The 17,316-nt window shown below is 41.8% G+C and overlaps 1 protein-coding gene and 1 long non-coding RNA gene across 6 annotated transcripts in view; one reads left to right on the top strand and one right to left on the bottom strand.

Annotated features, from left to right (window-relative positions):
* Positions 1-17,316, top strand: part of LOC138181705 (uncharacterized) — a 33,976-nt gene that overhangs the window by 6,400 nt on the left and 10,260 nt on the right. For 2 of the 4 annotated variants that reach the window (XM_069116784.1, XM_069116785.1), the window contains exons 2-4: positions 1,885-3,165; positions 4,856-4,999; positions 10,410-10,587. In XM_069116784.1, coding sequence (XP_068972885.1) covers positions 2,265-3,165; positions 4,856-4,999; positions 10,410-10,587 — 1,223 coding nt within the window. In that variant the 5' untranslated portion in view covers positions 1,885-2,264. Of the gene's footprint in view, positions 1-197; positions 261-713; positions 974-1,884; positions 3,166-4,855; positions 5,000-10,409; positions 10,588-17,316 lie in introns of those variants that run through there. The other 2 variants (XM_069116786.1, XM_069116783.1) reach the window with 2 other exon arrangements.
* Positions 14,304-16,698, bottom strand: LOC138181716 (uncharacterized). Of its 2 annotated transcripts, XR_011173581.1 has the most exons (3): positions 16,012-16,026; positions 15,497-15,915; positions 14,304-15,253 (listed from the first exon to the last, which is right to left on the bottom strand). It is a non-coding gene; the product is annotated as an uncharacterized LOC138181716 (long non-coding RNA). The 2 variants fall into 2 exon arrangements; XR_011173580.1 differs by having other exon boundaries at positions 15,497-16,698.

Raw genomic sequence — 17,316 nt, forward strand, 5'->3', positions numbered from 1 at the left:
GCGTCGAGATGTACCGTTTATCGTTGCAAAATTTTCTGATTTGCAAGAACAACTCGTTGTTTGTACTCTTAATTCAAATATCAAAATCGTATCGCAAGTTCGTATTCTCTTGGCAACAGGTTTATTATGAATACGAACTGTCTGTTGATATTAAGGTGAAATATGTATCAATTCATACATTAGTAATTAGTTCCGGTTGTTTCCCTTTGTGCCTTAAACATGTATGTTTAACGGACGCTGGCAAACATTCTTCGAGAATGGTAATAACGGATTACCAAACACCAAGCACAATTCATAGGCGGAAATCTTCAACGTGGATAGAGAAATCGATTCAATGGAATATTTGCGCTATCGATTTCAAATCAAACGTCATTCCCCTGATATCCATCTATTCTCTTACATAAACAGCTTCTGTTAAATAGCATTATCTTTCATTGAACTAAGCTGTTCTTGGAAAATAATGGACCTCAAAAGAGTGCTCTAATACGTGACATTTACTTCTCTACTTGTACCGTTATTTTATTCCTTCAACGATAAGATGAAATCCATCATCAGGTGGCGACCTACGGAGATCCCGAGGAGTCACGGAAGCGAAATGGATCGAATTGATAAAGAGACACGTGCGAAGAGAAAGGAAGCCCCGGGGACGCTGGAGGTGGGCGGTCGAGCAGGGTGAAGTCGCTGGCGGGGTGGAGATGGCGGTCCGTACGCTCCAACCCCTCAGTAACGCGGTAGCCTCTGTCGAAGAGGTAGCTCCGTGGTTTCGTGCTCCGTTATTCGACATAACGTCCTCCGCTTTCCTCGTGCTGTCAATTTTCGACAGTTTACGGAACGTTGGTTTCTAACAAGATCGTTCGGATTGAAGAGAAAAATTTGGAATTTACCGAAGAAGTTGGAACAATGTAGCGTGAAGATATCTCTCGAGCGGTTACGATCAACAGGTTAATTCTTCGGTGACAAACCGAAGCGACTGGTGAGATTGAAGTCTCTCAAATGTTTGTTTGTCGAATCGAGGACGATAATTGCGGCACGAGCACTTAGAATGTTGGACTATTTTAGGTGGAGATACGTCAGCACGAGCTCCTGTCAATAACTCGTATTAAATTCGTAACTTATTGCAATATTTTCACATATTAATTAAAATCTAGTTAAATAAAAAGAAATTGAAAACACAGTGCAACTACGAGCTCACAGTTCGTAATATCGATTTCAGATGGGTTGGAAATTAACCAGCAAAAACGAAAGAGAAACGCTGCATGCCCGGTTTTTAGGAAATTATTGCAGAGGTTCACGTTACCGCGCGCAAGAGTATTCATATAAATTTTGCGTTTGAGCGAAACATCGCGGTGGATGAGTTGATTCTCTTTTAGTCGAGGCTTCCCTTTTATCATTGGTTTGAAACGAGAAAGAAATTTACGACAGCTGAAGGGAAATAAAATATCTTCGCGAGATTCTTTTTATTTACACTTGTTTCCCCGCAAGTCGATCGTTTACCAGGCGAATCGTCGCGTTGCCGCACTTCGGTTCCCTTCGATGGCGAAGGCAAGCGTCCACGGTGTTTGAAGAGATCTGTTTGACCTTAGGAAACCGTAGCTGTGTCAGGAACAAAAGTTTGTTGGCATCTCTGCTGTCCTTTATATACCAATCGCAAAAAAATACTCTTCGACGCTCGTTGACGTTGTTATTTACCATTGAAAAGTAAATTTTGTATTATGTTTATAACAGGATATTTTTTTAATTCTTGTAGCACGATAATATCAACGTTCTCGATTTCTATTTGAGTGGCTTCTTCGAATTGCAAATGTGATACGAAGCGTTCATCGGACTATCCTTTTTTTAAGAGTTCGAGGTGTCCAGCGTGTCCTTTAATCTCTTTGTCTGCAGATGAATTCTCGGAGATCCTTTCTCATCCTTTGGGCTATTCTCCGAATCACCGCGTCATTCCGTAATAGCAGTGCGTAAAAGGAAAAGACTCGAGAACCATCGTAGAAGGGAGAGCAACTCGACAATTGGGCGCGGAGATGAAAATTCAATCCACTCCGGAAGGTTGGCGCGCTGTTCGGAGAAGACTCGTGGCGAGCCGGCACAACAAAGAGTATCGCGTTTCATCATCATTGTGGAAACGCAATGGCAGAGGAGCTTTCTGCTTTCGCTTGGTAAATTAGAAAAAGAAGAAACTCACGAAGGCAGGAAAAAATACTAGGCAAAGGACAAGCTAGGATCAAAAGGAATAGCAAGGACATTCATCGAATTATCGAGCTGAGATGGCGACAAACAGTCCCGGACAATCGATACATCTAAAATCCCCGCGAAGTCCCCGTCAGCTACCGCAACTACCTCAAATCCCGATCGGTGGACGCAGAAGTCCCACGCAGTTGTCTGTGGGCAAATCACCGGGCACGCCATTGGTTTTTGAGTTCCCTCCGGAATACTATCCGGAGACACCCAATACAAATTTCGATTTCGAGGAGTTTGGACGATTGAACGAGCCCGATCGAGGACCCAGAAGTCCGAGTTATTACGTTCGTCAGGGATGTAGGAGTCCAAAGAGTCCGACCCCGGACCTGTTGCACTCACCGAATAGAAAATCTCCTATTTTTCAATTCTCCGAGTGTAGAAAAAATTTGGGGAAGACTATGAGTTATCCGCCAAGGAGTCCGGTCTCTGTCTCGCCTATAGTGCCAGTCAGGTCTCCTAGTTCCTCGAATTTCGGTTCCAAAAACCTGAAATCTTTCGATCATCGTAAAAGTTCTTGTTTCGGATTGAGTGGTTCTAAAAATCCCATGTCTCCGACTATCGTCACCTCTTTGACTCACGGATCGTCTAGTCCAAAGCACTCTGAAATGAATATGGATCATCAGAGCAACGTGAATTACAAGACTAATGGATCCGGAACGTCTTGCGTAGAAGGATCTTTCCGAGATAAAAATGACAGTCCGAATAGTAAGAAGGGTAGCAAGAAGAGCAGTCATTTTAATCGCAGTCAAGGATGCTTAAACGAATCTAGCAAGAGTCAAAGCGAGAACACGGAGGATGTTTATGGGAGAAATGGAAAAAATATGTCGAGGAGATCGACCAGCGACTTGACTGATATGGGGGACGCGGATACGGAGGTGACTTTGCTCTCTAGCCCTCGAAGAAGAGGCTCCATGAAGGGTGGTCTCGGTGAGTAAAATAAATCATGACACAAGGGGACACATCGGTGCGCTTATTGTTAGTCTCGAACAATATAAAATTCATTTCCAGCAAAGTTTTTCGAAGGATATTAATAAGGTTGTTCTCTGTTGTATTTGTCAAAAGTTCGCTTAAAAACAGCATGGAAGTCTTAATTGAAAATTTATTCTATCAAAATGGGTCAATCTTCGGGAGCGTATTGTCGACTCGCAATTCTCTCGTCGAAAGAATCTCCGGAATCGTATTTTAAAAGACTTTGCAAAGTGCAACGAGCGCGGAAAAGATTCAATTAACGGGGCTATCGTTGCACGAGGGAAAGAGAGTTAATTATCGATTCGTTATCGCGTGGGCGGGTCTCGTGTCCAGTGAAATCGCAAATTATATTATCTCGTAATGAGATACATCGTTTTCCGGACACCTCTAATTATTCAGTCGTTGAAGCATCTGCGGAACAATGTTCTCTCGCGTGGCGATCAACGAGGGGGATTGTCGATAGGATTAAAATCATTAGCCATTACTCCATCGGTTTTACTGATTCCTCCTTCTCCTCTCCCCTCCCTTTCTTTTTAATGTCACGTGCGATGGCAGGATTATCGGTTTTAATTAATGCTGGTAGCATCTCGCGCTGATTCCCCCGAGTCGTTCGAAGCGTGCAACACGGTAACGAGCCACGCGACTTCCGAAGTTAAATTTTTTAATCAATTTGTAATCGACGACAATTGTTTCGTAATCGAGCTAAACGTGAACAACGACTCGGCCACGTGACACAGTTGTTCGAAAAAGTCAGATTCGTCAAAGATAACAGGAGTGGAATTTTCCATATATTTCGGAAACGCCAGGCGCGCTTCTCGGCTCGTTGGTACCAGCGAGAACGCAATTTGCTTACCGGTTGAAATATCCCATTGTTCTTAAAGTCAGAGTATTCTGTTCTGTATAAACTTCGTCCCCGTTTTCTCGCGGCTACACGGCACAGAGATCATAATTACAACGCTTTAAACCATCTTACCGTGCATGATGTTCTTCCTATCTCCGCTTCGCTGGAATTAATAACAACGTCGTTATTAGCCCGTACGTTTCAGAGTTAGTCGCTTTGTTCTTCGAGTCTCGTGTCACGTATTTTCCATAATCTGTTACTCAGCCTTTCGCGTTGTACTTAATCTCGTCACGCGGCAGACAAAGGAAAGGGCTACCGAGAAACTAAAAGTTGGCTCGACGTAATCATTTTCCCCAGACCGTCTTACCAATCCCAATTGGATCTTCGTTTAAAGGCTGCGAATAAAACCAGCTTTCGTCCTATTCGTTCCAGCCGGTATCCTTTCCCACTCGTGTTCCTTTTTTCCCTTGCCATCGGCAACTTTCTTTTTGCCGACGGGAACGAAAGGCTGATCCCCGTATTTCGAGCGATTAATCCTGTAATACCGTTCGATCTTTAATCCCTTGGGCTGGGCGCACGGCATTTGCTCACGCGTTGGAACAGGCTCAAAGTCAGGGGTTAACGGTCATCGCCATGGTCGCGAGCAATCGTCGTTCGGCGCGTTTCACGAGCATTAAGAACGGCGTCGAGCAATTACCAGGGATTCTAGATCGCCTTTATTCGCGACAGATCCCTTTGAACCTTGTACGCGACGCGAATTCCCCACCGGCATTTGATGAAATTGCCCGAGACGTTTCTGTGTTGCAGCCTACCTCGCGTCCAGACGGGGTTCCCGCGACAGCCAGTGCTCCAATTTGTCGAACGTCAGCAATGAGAACGTGGGTCCGTTGAACTTCAGCGCTCACCCCCGCGCCAGGCAACGAAGGACCTCCAATTTCTTGGAGCTACCCGGTAAGCACGTATTTCCATCGTTAAGGCTGTCGAACGCGATATTTCTTCGGCCTTCTGGTCGTTGATCGCGGTTAAGGACGGTGGATGGTGGCAGGTGGTAGACGTCGTAAAGATGGAGTGGAAAGACGCAGCTGGATTACCCTGTATACAGGGCTGACATTTTCCAGTCAATTTTCAATTTACCTTATTAAATTCTGGTTTTTAAGATGGTGGTTGTGAAAGCACGTTTCAAGCATTTTATTAATATTTCGTTTGCAGTTATTTCTTTTGTTTCTATAATATATGAAATTCTTTTTGTGCTCACTGGTATATATAGCAGCGGTATAATAACTTTTATATTAGATATGTTTTTGATCCTTGATGGATTACTACGTAAAAGCAGACTGTGCGTGTTTCATGGTCGGCAATTGTTATCATCGCTGGATCTTTCTTTCTTCAGAGCAATTTAAATGACAGAGAATTATATTTACTCGTATAACTTTATCAGGCATTCCAGCTTTTAGTTAGACGTAGGAATTTTCACGATATTTTTCTTCCTGTCAATTTTCGTAACCGAGTCGTAACAATTGAGCGGCAGATTCGGTAGAACGGGGTCGAGTTATCAGATCGACCATTGTTACCGGCGTTTTTAATCGTACATTACTGTTTACATTGAATGGTATCGGAAGCAGCGACGGCACCGCGCTGCCTGCCCTGGTTTAAAACTTTCAATACGCAATTCGAATGTGGAACGAGGTTTCCCCCAACGAAATAAATATACACGTCTAATTTATGTCACCTTATATCTGAATCTAACAGCGAGCCGCGGAATGAACTATCGTACAATCACGATGTTCAACGTGGTCTTGCCGAATTCGTTCATTGAGCGACTAATCATGCAAATCCCTATGAAAATTCGTCTCGATTGAACGAACCTATTAAATGTTGAATTTTTCCAATATCTAACGTCTATTCGTTCATGAAAACGTTGTTGCGCTTTAACGAGAAACAAGGGAAAGTAAAAGAAATTCAGTCACTCCGATCACTTTGCATTCGCGTAGATGCCACGCAGCTCAAACTCCATTTACATTGAAAACGCTTTTTCATCTGCGTTTCAACACAACGAGGGTGGAAAAGGAAAGGTTCCTCCGCTTCCTTCGGTTGAAGAACCATCGAGGGTTAGGTAATATCGCGAACAGGATCACCAAGGTAATCCCTGCCCCCGTGTGTCGATGTTTCGCGGTGGGGATAGCTTGTAGATCTGCCCTTGAATGGATTTCCTAGCGGCATTGAAGCTGCGGAACGTATCAAACTGACAGATTACCCAGGAGTATCCGAGACGGCCGTATCTGCACGGCGGAAATTAATTACGCGGCCGACGTCCGTTGGGTAAATACTTTCCGCAAATAACCAAGCCAATGACAACCTCTGTCGATGGAACAAAACCATCGTCGACATGTGATATTAGGATTAGCGATGTTAGGATGCCGTGTTGGTCAACCAGTTACATTCCGGTGGAGAAATAGCAGTAGAGAGGGGAGAACGCGGAAAAATGAGACACGTTCTCGTAGATCGCCGTGATAATCTCGTCTGATAATGAGTTTTTTCCCGACGGCTGGCGGATTCTCATTAATAACCGAGAGTACTGGTCGGAAATAGAAAATTGATGCGACATGTAAATTATTGTTCCCATGTTTATGATGATAAACACGATATGCATGATGATAAACTAGACCGCAGTCGTTTATATAGTTATTTATGAGAGATTTAAATATACAAAACATCTAACGATAAGTGGAGGATAAATATTTGCAGTTAAATGATAATACACATCGTTCTTTCCATTCCTTTTTCTTTCTTCCTCTTGTTTTTTAACCAATACGATTAAAAAAATCTCAGAGCGGAGAAATGTCCTTCTGTATAAAATATAACGTAGTGAATAAGAGGAAAAGTACGAGTAAGCGCTAGAAATGTGGGTGTCCAGGAGATAACCGACAACAAAACGTTCGACACAATCGTTTTCAAGAGGGAAAAATGATCGCGGAAATGTACATGCTCAGATACGCTCGCCAGTCGGGAGCGTTGTTCTTTGATAGCGTGGTTTTTGTCGAATGCTTTTATGATCGGCTTCTTTCCCGTGGCACGCGCGATATTGCGAATTTTTGTTGACAAAAATTCCTCGGCGTATTGTTGCCAGTCTGCAAATATTTAGAGGGAAGAACGAGTCCGGTGATATTCCCATTTACCGTTACCGATTCCTCAGATAAGACGCGTATAAAACGAACCGAACCGATGCGATGCAATGATATATACGTCGATAGGATAAACGTAGTGGAATAGGATGGACTAGGTCAGACACGGGTCGCCTTTGTCTCGAACGCCTCGGGATTCTTCCTGCTTTCTCCATTGGCTTCGTCATTTCCTCTGCGTCCGGTTTAATTATTCACCGCCTTCTACTTCTTTGTGCTGCTTCTGTTTCGAGAAAGCCTTCGGGCATTGTGTTTTTTACCTAAATTGTGGACAATTAAGCTTCATGCGAACTACCGTTCTTTTTTAATTCAGAGAAAAAGGAAAAACGAGCCGAAAATGTTTGCGAGTCAGATTTAAGTTAACTCGAAGCTTGATTATTTTTACTTTCGGAGAATTGGCATAAAATTTAAGATTTGATTGTTTTCGCCGAATTATTAATTTTTTTGTTAATTGTCAAGAAATGTAAATAAGGGTAAAATCTAACAGAGAAATCCGTATGCCTCAAACACGTTACTACAAGTACTTGTAAAAGCTTAGAGATATACAGACGTGACAAAGCTCTCTACGTAATTAATACGTTGTTTTCTCTACTTATCTCGCTTTTAATGGAAGATGCACTTGTACTACTTTTTCATCGAATCCCTCCGTTGTATTTGCCTCGTTGTACTCTTATTTCTAGATCAGTCTGAGCGTAGTAACAAGTTCAATCTGTGCTTTCGCTGTCTCTCAATTTGCGGGGGCTTTATCTTTTCTCGACCTACCTCCGAAATACCTTGGGAGATCGGATTTCATTCGTAGTTCCAAATGATAGTCATCGAAGCTCCCATTTGCTCGTCTAAGCTTCCTATTGCTCGAGGGCATTGGAATTTCCCTTCGAATCGATGAAAACTTGCCGCCAATTTCGACTAGGCAAAGTTTTAGCCAGTGTCGTTGCCGTAATTAGATACTCGGCTCGGGAGACGAACTTCTTGAGTGCCTCGTCGACCTGTAACCGCATTAAATGCCCGCTTTGTCGGTCGTCGTGTACGCCACGTGTTCCTGGTTCAATTTTCATCCACCTTTGGAACTTGTCCTTGTATGTTAACGAACTGTTGCTCGTGCAAGGTTACCGGTAAAATTATTTCTTCCGCGGCCGTTCGTTTGACGCAACGATTCTTCAGCTGCCATTTTCATCTGCTTCGTCCACTAAGAATTCGATTATTCATTGTTGGACACAGATAGTAAGGAGATCGTGCAATTTTTGGCCACTTTGATTCATCTGAATTACCAGAACGACCAAAAATGACCAATCCACAATTTTTCATAGAAACTTTACAAACTTACAACGATACAGTATTAGCTCGAATAGTTTCTGAATCTGGAAAGGTCTAATTTTTCATTTTTATTTCTGTGGTACGTGTTTTGTGGTACAGTAGTACGATATTTCTATTGTTAAATCAGAATAGACGAGAGTTTAAAACGTATTGATAGTATTGATATAAATTAGAGAATGAACACTATTCGTTGCAACAGATTAAACAGACTTATCGTAGATGAAACCACGAATAGCACGTATTGCGTAGGTGGTAGAGGTATTTTTGAATGTATCCGAGGGTACGGACTCTGTTGAAGATTTAATTAACTCGATAATAAAGGGATATATAAATAAAAAGATTATAGAAATAATTGCAAGACTCTGAGCAGAAATTTATTCCACGATTGGCCATTCCCTGGGTGGTTCATAGGATCTGATGTAGTATGCATGAGCTGGTTGTGACCGCACTGTAAACCAACGAAGACCCATGGTCTGTTATGGTATTTCGCAGACCCTTTGAATACTGGATTACGTCCGAACGTTAAGGTCCCCCTTCATTTCGCATTTCTGCTAAGTAATACTTCTATTCAAATATATGTACATGCAACGTGACGTAGATTATAATTCTTCGCGTATAATAGTCGTTCGGCTAAACTACATTATACCTACATAAATATTTATCGATGCGATGGAGCCCACAGAAAAATATTGAAAAAGTTGAATAGGATGGTATACCATGAAAGTTAGTTGGAAACCAGTTGCATTAAACCGCGTTGAAAAAGCGAATGAAATTCTGCGGAGTTTACAGGGCTGGCGAATGGAATTTTCGTTTGGAATTCGAGAGTTTTGGTGATTGAAACGGCGATTGTAAACAGTTTTCAAGTTCATGTATTACAAAACGACGATTCGAACACAGTTTTCCCTTTATATTTTAAGAGCGAAGAAAGAAGAGTGAACCAAAATTGCTAAGTAGGGAGAAAAAGCGTTTCGATAGTTAGCAAGCTGTTCGAACAGGAAATTGGGAAGCCTTCGAAGCTTCGAAAGCTTTGCTCGTATATTTATGTATATTTACATAATTGGAGAACTTCCAAAAGTAAGAAAAAAAAAATGGTGGTAGTTTGTTTAACGTAGATCGAGGGTTTCTTTTTACCAGATGTGAACTTATCAAGCTCTTTGCCTTCCACTCCTCCATCGGTTTATTTACTCTTTTTTCGCGTACCCTTCGCTTTAAGACTGGAACTACACAGACATACTTTACGCCGCCTGTCGCGTGTCTCACGCGGGAAACACAGCACACTGGCAATGCGATACAATGTTTAGTGTCGGCGTGTAGCACGCAGCGTATACGACACTCATCCAGCCGTACAACAGAAAAAGCGCACGTACAATACGCGACGTATGGAACGTCCTTGTAATCCTGGCTTAAAATTGATCTCGTCACTTTCCAATATGTATGTAAGTATGTAGAAATGTTAACCGCGGTAAGACAAAGTATCTTGAAGTGCGAACCGACTCGATAGTTGAATCGTGTGTATGCGCGAACAACGGAAAGAGAGTCAGTCTTCGATTGGTACGCGATGAGGACAGTCCTAGCAGCATTTTTCGATTAAATTATTCTTAAAATTTCCCTGTTTGTTTTCTTCTTCATGCGTGAAAACGGCTCTTCCTACGTACATGTATATATTTGTCTTATAGATTTTTCAGAGATTTATTTGACGTTCATTACGTTCATTGAAATTCGGAAGGACGAATAGCCGAGGGAGCAAATGGAAAACGAAGATAACTATCTAATTAATCGAATATCCAAGCGATATCTGTTTATATTGTTTGTTTGTCTATTTGAACTAATAGCCTGGCTTTAATTAACTGTCTATCAATGTGTTTCAGTGCCAGATCACATCAGGCCGCGAGTACATAGTTTACCAGAGAAAGCGTACAATCCGAGAGCCGGAGAGGATCTGTATAGACTTCGGGCATTCAGCATCACCCATAAAGGCGTCGTTAATCGTGGTGATTCGATTATCTCGAGACGTAGCAGGAGCAACACTTCTGTCAATAGTAGCAGGTAATTAATCCTTGTTAAGAATTATGTTTCTTCTGTGTATGCGATTGTGAAAACTCGTTATAAGTATGTTTCAGTAGGAAATAATTGAAGCGAAACGTACGAAAATTGAAAAATTAAGAATTTGTATGGTGCCTCGATTGTGCAGAGCACTGGACGAAAAATTTGAAGCATATCGCGTTCTAATATTTTTTGAATAGAAGCGAACGATCGAACGATCTACAATTTCGGGAATTTCAAAGCAGATAATCGAGCGGTCCGCCGTATACAGGATCAGTATTCTTGCTTCCTTTCGTTTCCATTGAATTGCGTTGAATCCGATCTAGAACGAGAACAATGACGGGCAAAATGCGCGACATGCTCGTTCCATCGATCACTCTCTATCACTGGGATTTAACTTATCAGGCCGATTTCAATTTTCATATCATTGCCCTGCTAATAATTAATTGCATCGCGACGTGATTCATTCTCGGTTTTTCAGCCACTAAATATGTGAACTTAAAACATCGATATTTCGTTTAACATCATAATATTGCCAGAAAATTTTTTTGTTCTCCAACTTTTACAGAAATCGAATACAACATGGATTCAACGCTCTTTGTATTATATATATTTTCCAGAGGCATTCGGCATCGAATCCGACTGCCGTAATTTCAATTACAGTATGTTAATCATGCGCTTGCTTGTCCCCCAATTTGCATCGCTCTCACCTCATCATTTTTCACACTTGTTCGCCCGCTAGAGAATCTCGTTGTACTGGCGGGGGTATTAGAGGATTCAGCGGAAACGGAATTAATGGAGCACGTTTGTCGACTTCCCTACTATGATTCTAATACCTTCGAGCCAACCTCGGCCATCGTCTTCAACGGTATATTTCAGTCGAACGATATCGATCCCCGTATCCTTAATTTCTACGCATTAGAATCGCGATAATAGTCGTTTAAATTAATCGTTTTGTAAATTAAACTCTTCGATCTAGTTGCTTTTAATAAAACAAGCTGTTCCAGTCGTGAAAGAAGATCGATTGATTTTTGCTTTCGTCTCTCGAAAATTCATTTTTTTAGCAACCATGGAGCACATGACATTTCCGACCGGATAGAGGTAGAGGTAGTATCGTGGCGCTACGTTCGCGCTTTCATTCGTTTGTCTTCGACTTTCGTTACGAGAGGCCATAAGTCTTCCCTTCCCTGACAGAGAAAAATCGTTCATACCCATGGGAATGGCGCTTGTACTTCGTCCCCGTTAAACTGATTGTCACGATAAAAATTTATGACAATCAGAGCTACCATGCCGAAAATTTAATTCGCCAGTGATAAGCGCAGGAAAGGCATGTTTATTTGGGGATCGCGTTCCTGATACCATGTTCGATAAGATAATCGCGTTCGCGTTGTGATAAAATCCTTGACAAATCGATCACGTTAAAACGCGTGGCCCCTTTTCTAACGAAGACATTTAGGTAAGAATTAAAAAGCGAAAGTTCACGCAACGGGGTACGTCGAAGTGGAAAATAATTTCGATTATGATTTTCGGTTAATGGACGTTCATCAGGATATGTTTTAAAACAATGAACGAGATTGCAAAAATTTACGAGCTATCCTTCATAAATGAAATCCACGCATGGGGGAAACTCCACATACACGCGGCGCAGGTAATATCTTTATCCTGCTGATATATCTCGGCTATGTTACAAAATAGGGAAAAAATTGCTTCTTATGAGGAGTTGCTTTATGGCCAAACCGTATACTTTGAAAGCTATTTTTCTTACAAATGAAAACGCGGATGAAATTTCTGGCTCCTATATAAACCTCCTATTAGTATCAAACTAAATTTAAAATCTCCAAATTTCGATCTTCCGATTGCCAGCGATCAATTGCCAACTACGTATTTTTAGCGCATAATTCTGCAATCCTGTCGAGATAAAGGAAAATTCATTTCTGGACATTTTCCATGGTTTCCTGATATTCATTTTCTCGCGGACATTCGAGCGTATTTATCAAGCTTGTCGATGAGATGGAAACTTCTTCCACGCTCCCGGCATTCCATATTTAGACGGCTGTCTTCCCTAAACTAGAAGTCGTAAATGAGAAAACCCTCGTACCTTGGCGATTTAAACTTTCGCTCGCGTCCGCTGTGTGCCCCCCCCCCCCACCCAAGAGAGTGGCACTTAATTTCGGCAACAACAAGTGAATTAATGGAGTTCCTAAGGTTAACTTCGCACTTTATATCGTATTGTGTATTTCAACAAATTGTTACCCAGTGATTCGTTTACAGTCAAATTTGTCATGCAAGTTAAATCGGTACGCAAAATTCAACGTTAGTTTTCGATGCCGGATTGTGTATTAATAAAAGCCAACGTACTGTCATATACAGGGTGGTTGGTAACTGGTGGTACAAGCGGAAAGGGGGTGATTCTATGCGAAAAAAGAAGTCGGAAATATAGAATAAACATTTTTCGTTTGAGGCTTTGTTTTCGAGAAAATCGACTCTGAATTTTCGCTCGGTACGCGTGCGGTACGTTATAACGGATCTCACTGTGGATCGTTGTCTCGATGGAAAAATTCAAAAAAAAAAAAGAAAAAAATTAAAAAGAAATTTGTATTCTATATTTTCGACTTCTTTTTTCGCGTAGAATCACCCCCTTTCCGCTTGTACCACCAGTTACCAACCACCCTGTATATTTCATTGAACAAATTCATCTCTTTCTCTCTCTCTCTCTTTCTCTCACGGATCTTCTAATTTATTTCTTAATATCGTTCCTTTAAACGAGACTTCTCTCTTTCTGTTTCTTACGTTTGAAGAATGACGTTTATAAATCTTCGCATATATCATCGTTGCTTGAACTTCCGGTTTCTACTTGTTGTCACTTAACAAACGATCTTCGTTTTCCTTCTCATTCGGATAATTTACGCACTAGGCGAACAAGTTAATTCGTCGCTGCCGAGAATGAGTCAACTACAACTTCATTTTTTAAATGCACGAAGAAATCTTCCTCTTTATCTTTTACGACATAATCGTATCCTATATCTAAACGGAGATATTCTTGATTGATCGACAAATGGAATAAAGCGGTCGATGAGAAGGGCTTGAATAAATTTTGTCGATCGCGTAGAAATCTCGCTTTCGTCGACGGGTCGATTTCTATTTTAATTCGAATACGTTTCTCGCAAGGGGGAGATATTAGCAATCGTAAACGAGGAAACGTCGGTCGTATTGCCCCTTTTTCACGTTTCTCATTTAACGTTGTTTAATTGGATCTCGAAAACGACGTTGAACCCAGCTGAATTGTCGGACGTCCATGACTCGCCATGACCAGGAACGATGACATTTCTTTTGCAATCGCTGCACGCGTTCCACCAAGGTCGAAAGTTTAAGGGTGACACGAAAATTAACGACAGTCGACGAAACTACTGTTGCGTCGTTTCCAGCAATTTTTGGCAATCAGTCGTTTAAAAAACTCTGAAAAATTATATGAACAAAACGTAATCGTTCAACGATTCTTCAAGCGTTTTCTCTTCTTTTCTTTTTCTGTGAGGATTCAAGATAACCGTGGAATCAGCTTACGGTTTTCAACGAAGGGCATGGATGTCGACGAGCTGTCTTTTTACTTTTGAAAACACGTCGCTTAAGTAACCAGCAATCTCGTTGTTATTCGGAAACGGCAACAATAACGCTCGCTATAGATAGGGAACGTGAGAGATCGGCATTGAACGAACCAGAGAACAATATCTTAGAAACTTTATTATACAAAGATAATCGAATGTTTGCAACGAAATGTGGGATCAAGTCGTGACAATGATGGAGAGGCTTGCGTATTTAAAGGAGGATCGGTGATACGATCAGGGACGATCCTTAGAGGAAGAAAAGGAAAGGGCGAATCGCTATTTGGCGGGGAACCGCGCCGATTGGAGGAGAGCCAGAGCTCATGGTCGAGGCTTCCAAACGTTCCTTCATTTTCTTATTTTTCTTATTTTCATTATCAGGTATGCGGTGCAAAAGAGAGTGGTTATTTTTGAAAGCCACTTCGAAAGGCCGTGAACGCTTTGACTCGTCGATCAGCTATTCGACTCGACTCGTGTACTCTTCCTTCTGTTCCCTACCGCTTCTGTAGCACAGTCGCACGTTCTTCCTGATTCGATCCAAGATCAACATGCAAGACACGAGGAAAGACTCTCTGCCAGGCACTAACCGTATTTCCTTTGAATCTCGTTTCGATAGAACCATGCTGGCGTGACGGAGTCGACAAGAACGCGACTAGCTTCTCGAGTGTCTTCCATCGGCTATTTCATTCTCGAATTTTTCACATGGAAATGTTGGAACAGATCGGGAGAACACAATAATATTGTACGTGGATCGAAGCTGGAGCCGAGTGAAAAATACCGCGTGTCAACTCTCCCCTGCGTGGCACGACGTCAAAAGGGTATCCGTTTGTTGTTTTTTAATTGTGATTTGGTGTGACGATAATGGATCTAGTCGCTGTACTCGATCGTCTCCTCGTACTCCATGGACTGCTGCGCCCTCGTCGACGACGAGGTCACGGACTTGATGGATGTCGACGACTCGATGACGGACTTGGTCTGCACGCTCTCCATGGATTTCATGGTGGAGACGGATTTTGATTCCGCCGTGATGTTCATCGACTGCTCGACAAGGCTACCAGCGTTTTCGTTCACTGCCGAAATGAACAAATTATTATCTTAATACGTCATCCGATCTATTGATTCACGATTATTTTAAACGTATCTTATCTTACAAATTTCGAAAAATTCCGAGTCACAGGAAATGACTGATAGCATTAATTAGAATTAGAAAGTGAAATAAATAAGCCAGATTGAACGTAAATAACAGGAGGAAATCGAGTTAGAAAAGTAAAAAGGGATTCGATCGTGTACCAAATGAAATTAGCAGCACGCACCTTTAGCGACCTCCATTACTCAATGAAAGTTGCGCGTCGGTTTCTCTTAGCCAGTCGGTTCCCAAAGGAAGTTTCCGTGAAGAAAGGAGACGCGAACAACTCGAGATCGAACTCACGAATGGTCCGAACCGCGGAGCTTTGGGTTATTCTAAACCCGTAACCGATGATGGAGAGGGAAAGTCCGCGATCACGTGGCGGTAAAGATGCACGAGTGTCAGGGGGTGAGAGGGTAAGGTGAAAAATATTGAGCGTGTTTGGCGGCTTTTACGACGCGGCGAGGAATATTCGTGGAATTTCGAATGGCTCGCAACGTACGTGTCTCGACGCTGAGTCAATGTTCTTCCGACAACCGCGACATACGTCTAGCTCATTGTTAGTCATCGCCGTCGAACATTGGTACTCTGATAGTCTCGAGATAACTGGTACCAATTTATAATCAGTTACGTGTATCTTTGTAATAATTTCATTTCGCGTTTCTTTAGGACAAAATTTAACGAAAAGCGAATTTTTGAAACCTGAGAATTTTTTTAGCCATCGCAGTCATCGAAATTGTAAGGTATTTTGAAATCACATCTGGTGGAGCCTCCAAGAGCTGCTTCTGTGTAATGCTGAGGAAAATAGCGATTCGTAATCCGTCTTCTTGATGAGAAAAAGTCACGGTGGGGAAGTTCGTGGAAAAAGCTCCATGATCGAGGAATTAGATACGGTTAAACGATAGATCAAGTATGAGAGTTTTTATAGCGTTGATGAAACGTTCTGAAACCAACGTCGATTCAACGTTCTCATTACAACGATACTTCCTTTATTTCTGGCGCAGGTCCTTCCGTTATAAATTTCTGTTTCTTCTGGTTTATATTAAGAAGAAGTAAATTCCAATAGAGCTTCTTCCATTTAAATATGTACATGTAAAGAAATATATCTATTTCAAGCCACAACAATTTCGCATAATGTAAGTGAGTCATTCTCGCGAAATCTAAGAATCATATTCTTCACGAACGTTCGCGAGTTTCACCCTCGTTTGAGCACTATTTACAGTGGAAACGCAATTTGAAATTTTGCCAGATTTTCTGTAAACGTACCGTCTTCGTATTTTTTTTCTGCGACATACTTTCAAGGCAGTCTGTTTCAACGCACAAGGTGATCGGTCACTAAATTTAAAGACTGATTTTCCGAACTAAAGGATGAGTCACTTTCCGATCGTGGAAGATCAGCGTTCTCTACGGTTACATGCGTGTAATAATTGATGACTCATGCATGCTAGTGATTGTAGCAAATCGAATTTTCATCCATGGAAACGGTCCAAACGTCGCACATCAAATGACATATGAACTAGGCCGAGTAATTGTCAGCCAACGTTGAATTAATCGGAAAGTTTGACGGGAATCTTTAATTATTGGCCTGGTATGACGTTCATGCGTCATACTGGCAAACCATTCTGCCGCTAGAATAGTACTTTTATTTATATTTGTTTGAACAAAATGACTAAGGTTGCGCTATTTCTACGCGACGTAACGAGCTCGTTCAAGGTGACTTTCATTTAATAATTTTCGATGGAAAATTGGATGAAATTAGATAGAAACTATGATAAATGGTTTCCTGCTACAGAGATTGTTCTTTAATTAAAATGTCCATTTTGCATTGACGTACTTCTATCGATACCCTCCAACGAATTTTCCTCTGTACAATCATCGCGGGATGGTTCTCTCGAAACATCGTAGGAATCCCCTCAAAATAGTCACAACTTGTTTGCGGCCAGGCGTTAGTTAGACCACCGAGAGCGATCCCACAGGGAACGAGCCCGGGAAAATAGGTTTCACGCA

This window comes from Bombus flavifrons, chromosome 7 (assembly GCF_040668555.2).
Source record: "Bombus flavifrons isolate JBK064 chromosome 7, iyBomFlav1_principal, whole genome shotgun sequence".
NCBI classification, from domain to species: domain Eukaryota; kingdom Metazoa; phylum Arthropoda; class Insecta; order Hymenoptera; family Apidae; genus Bombus; species Bombus flavifrons.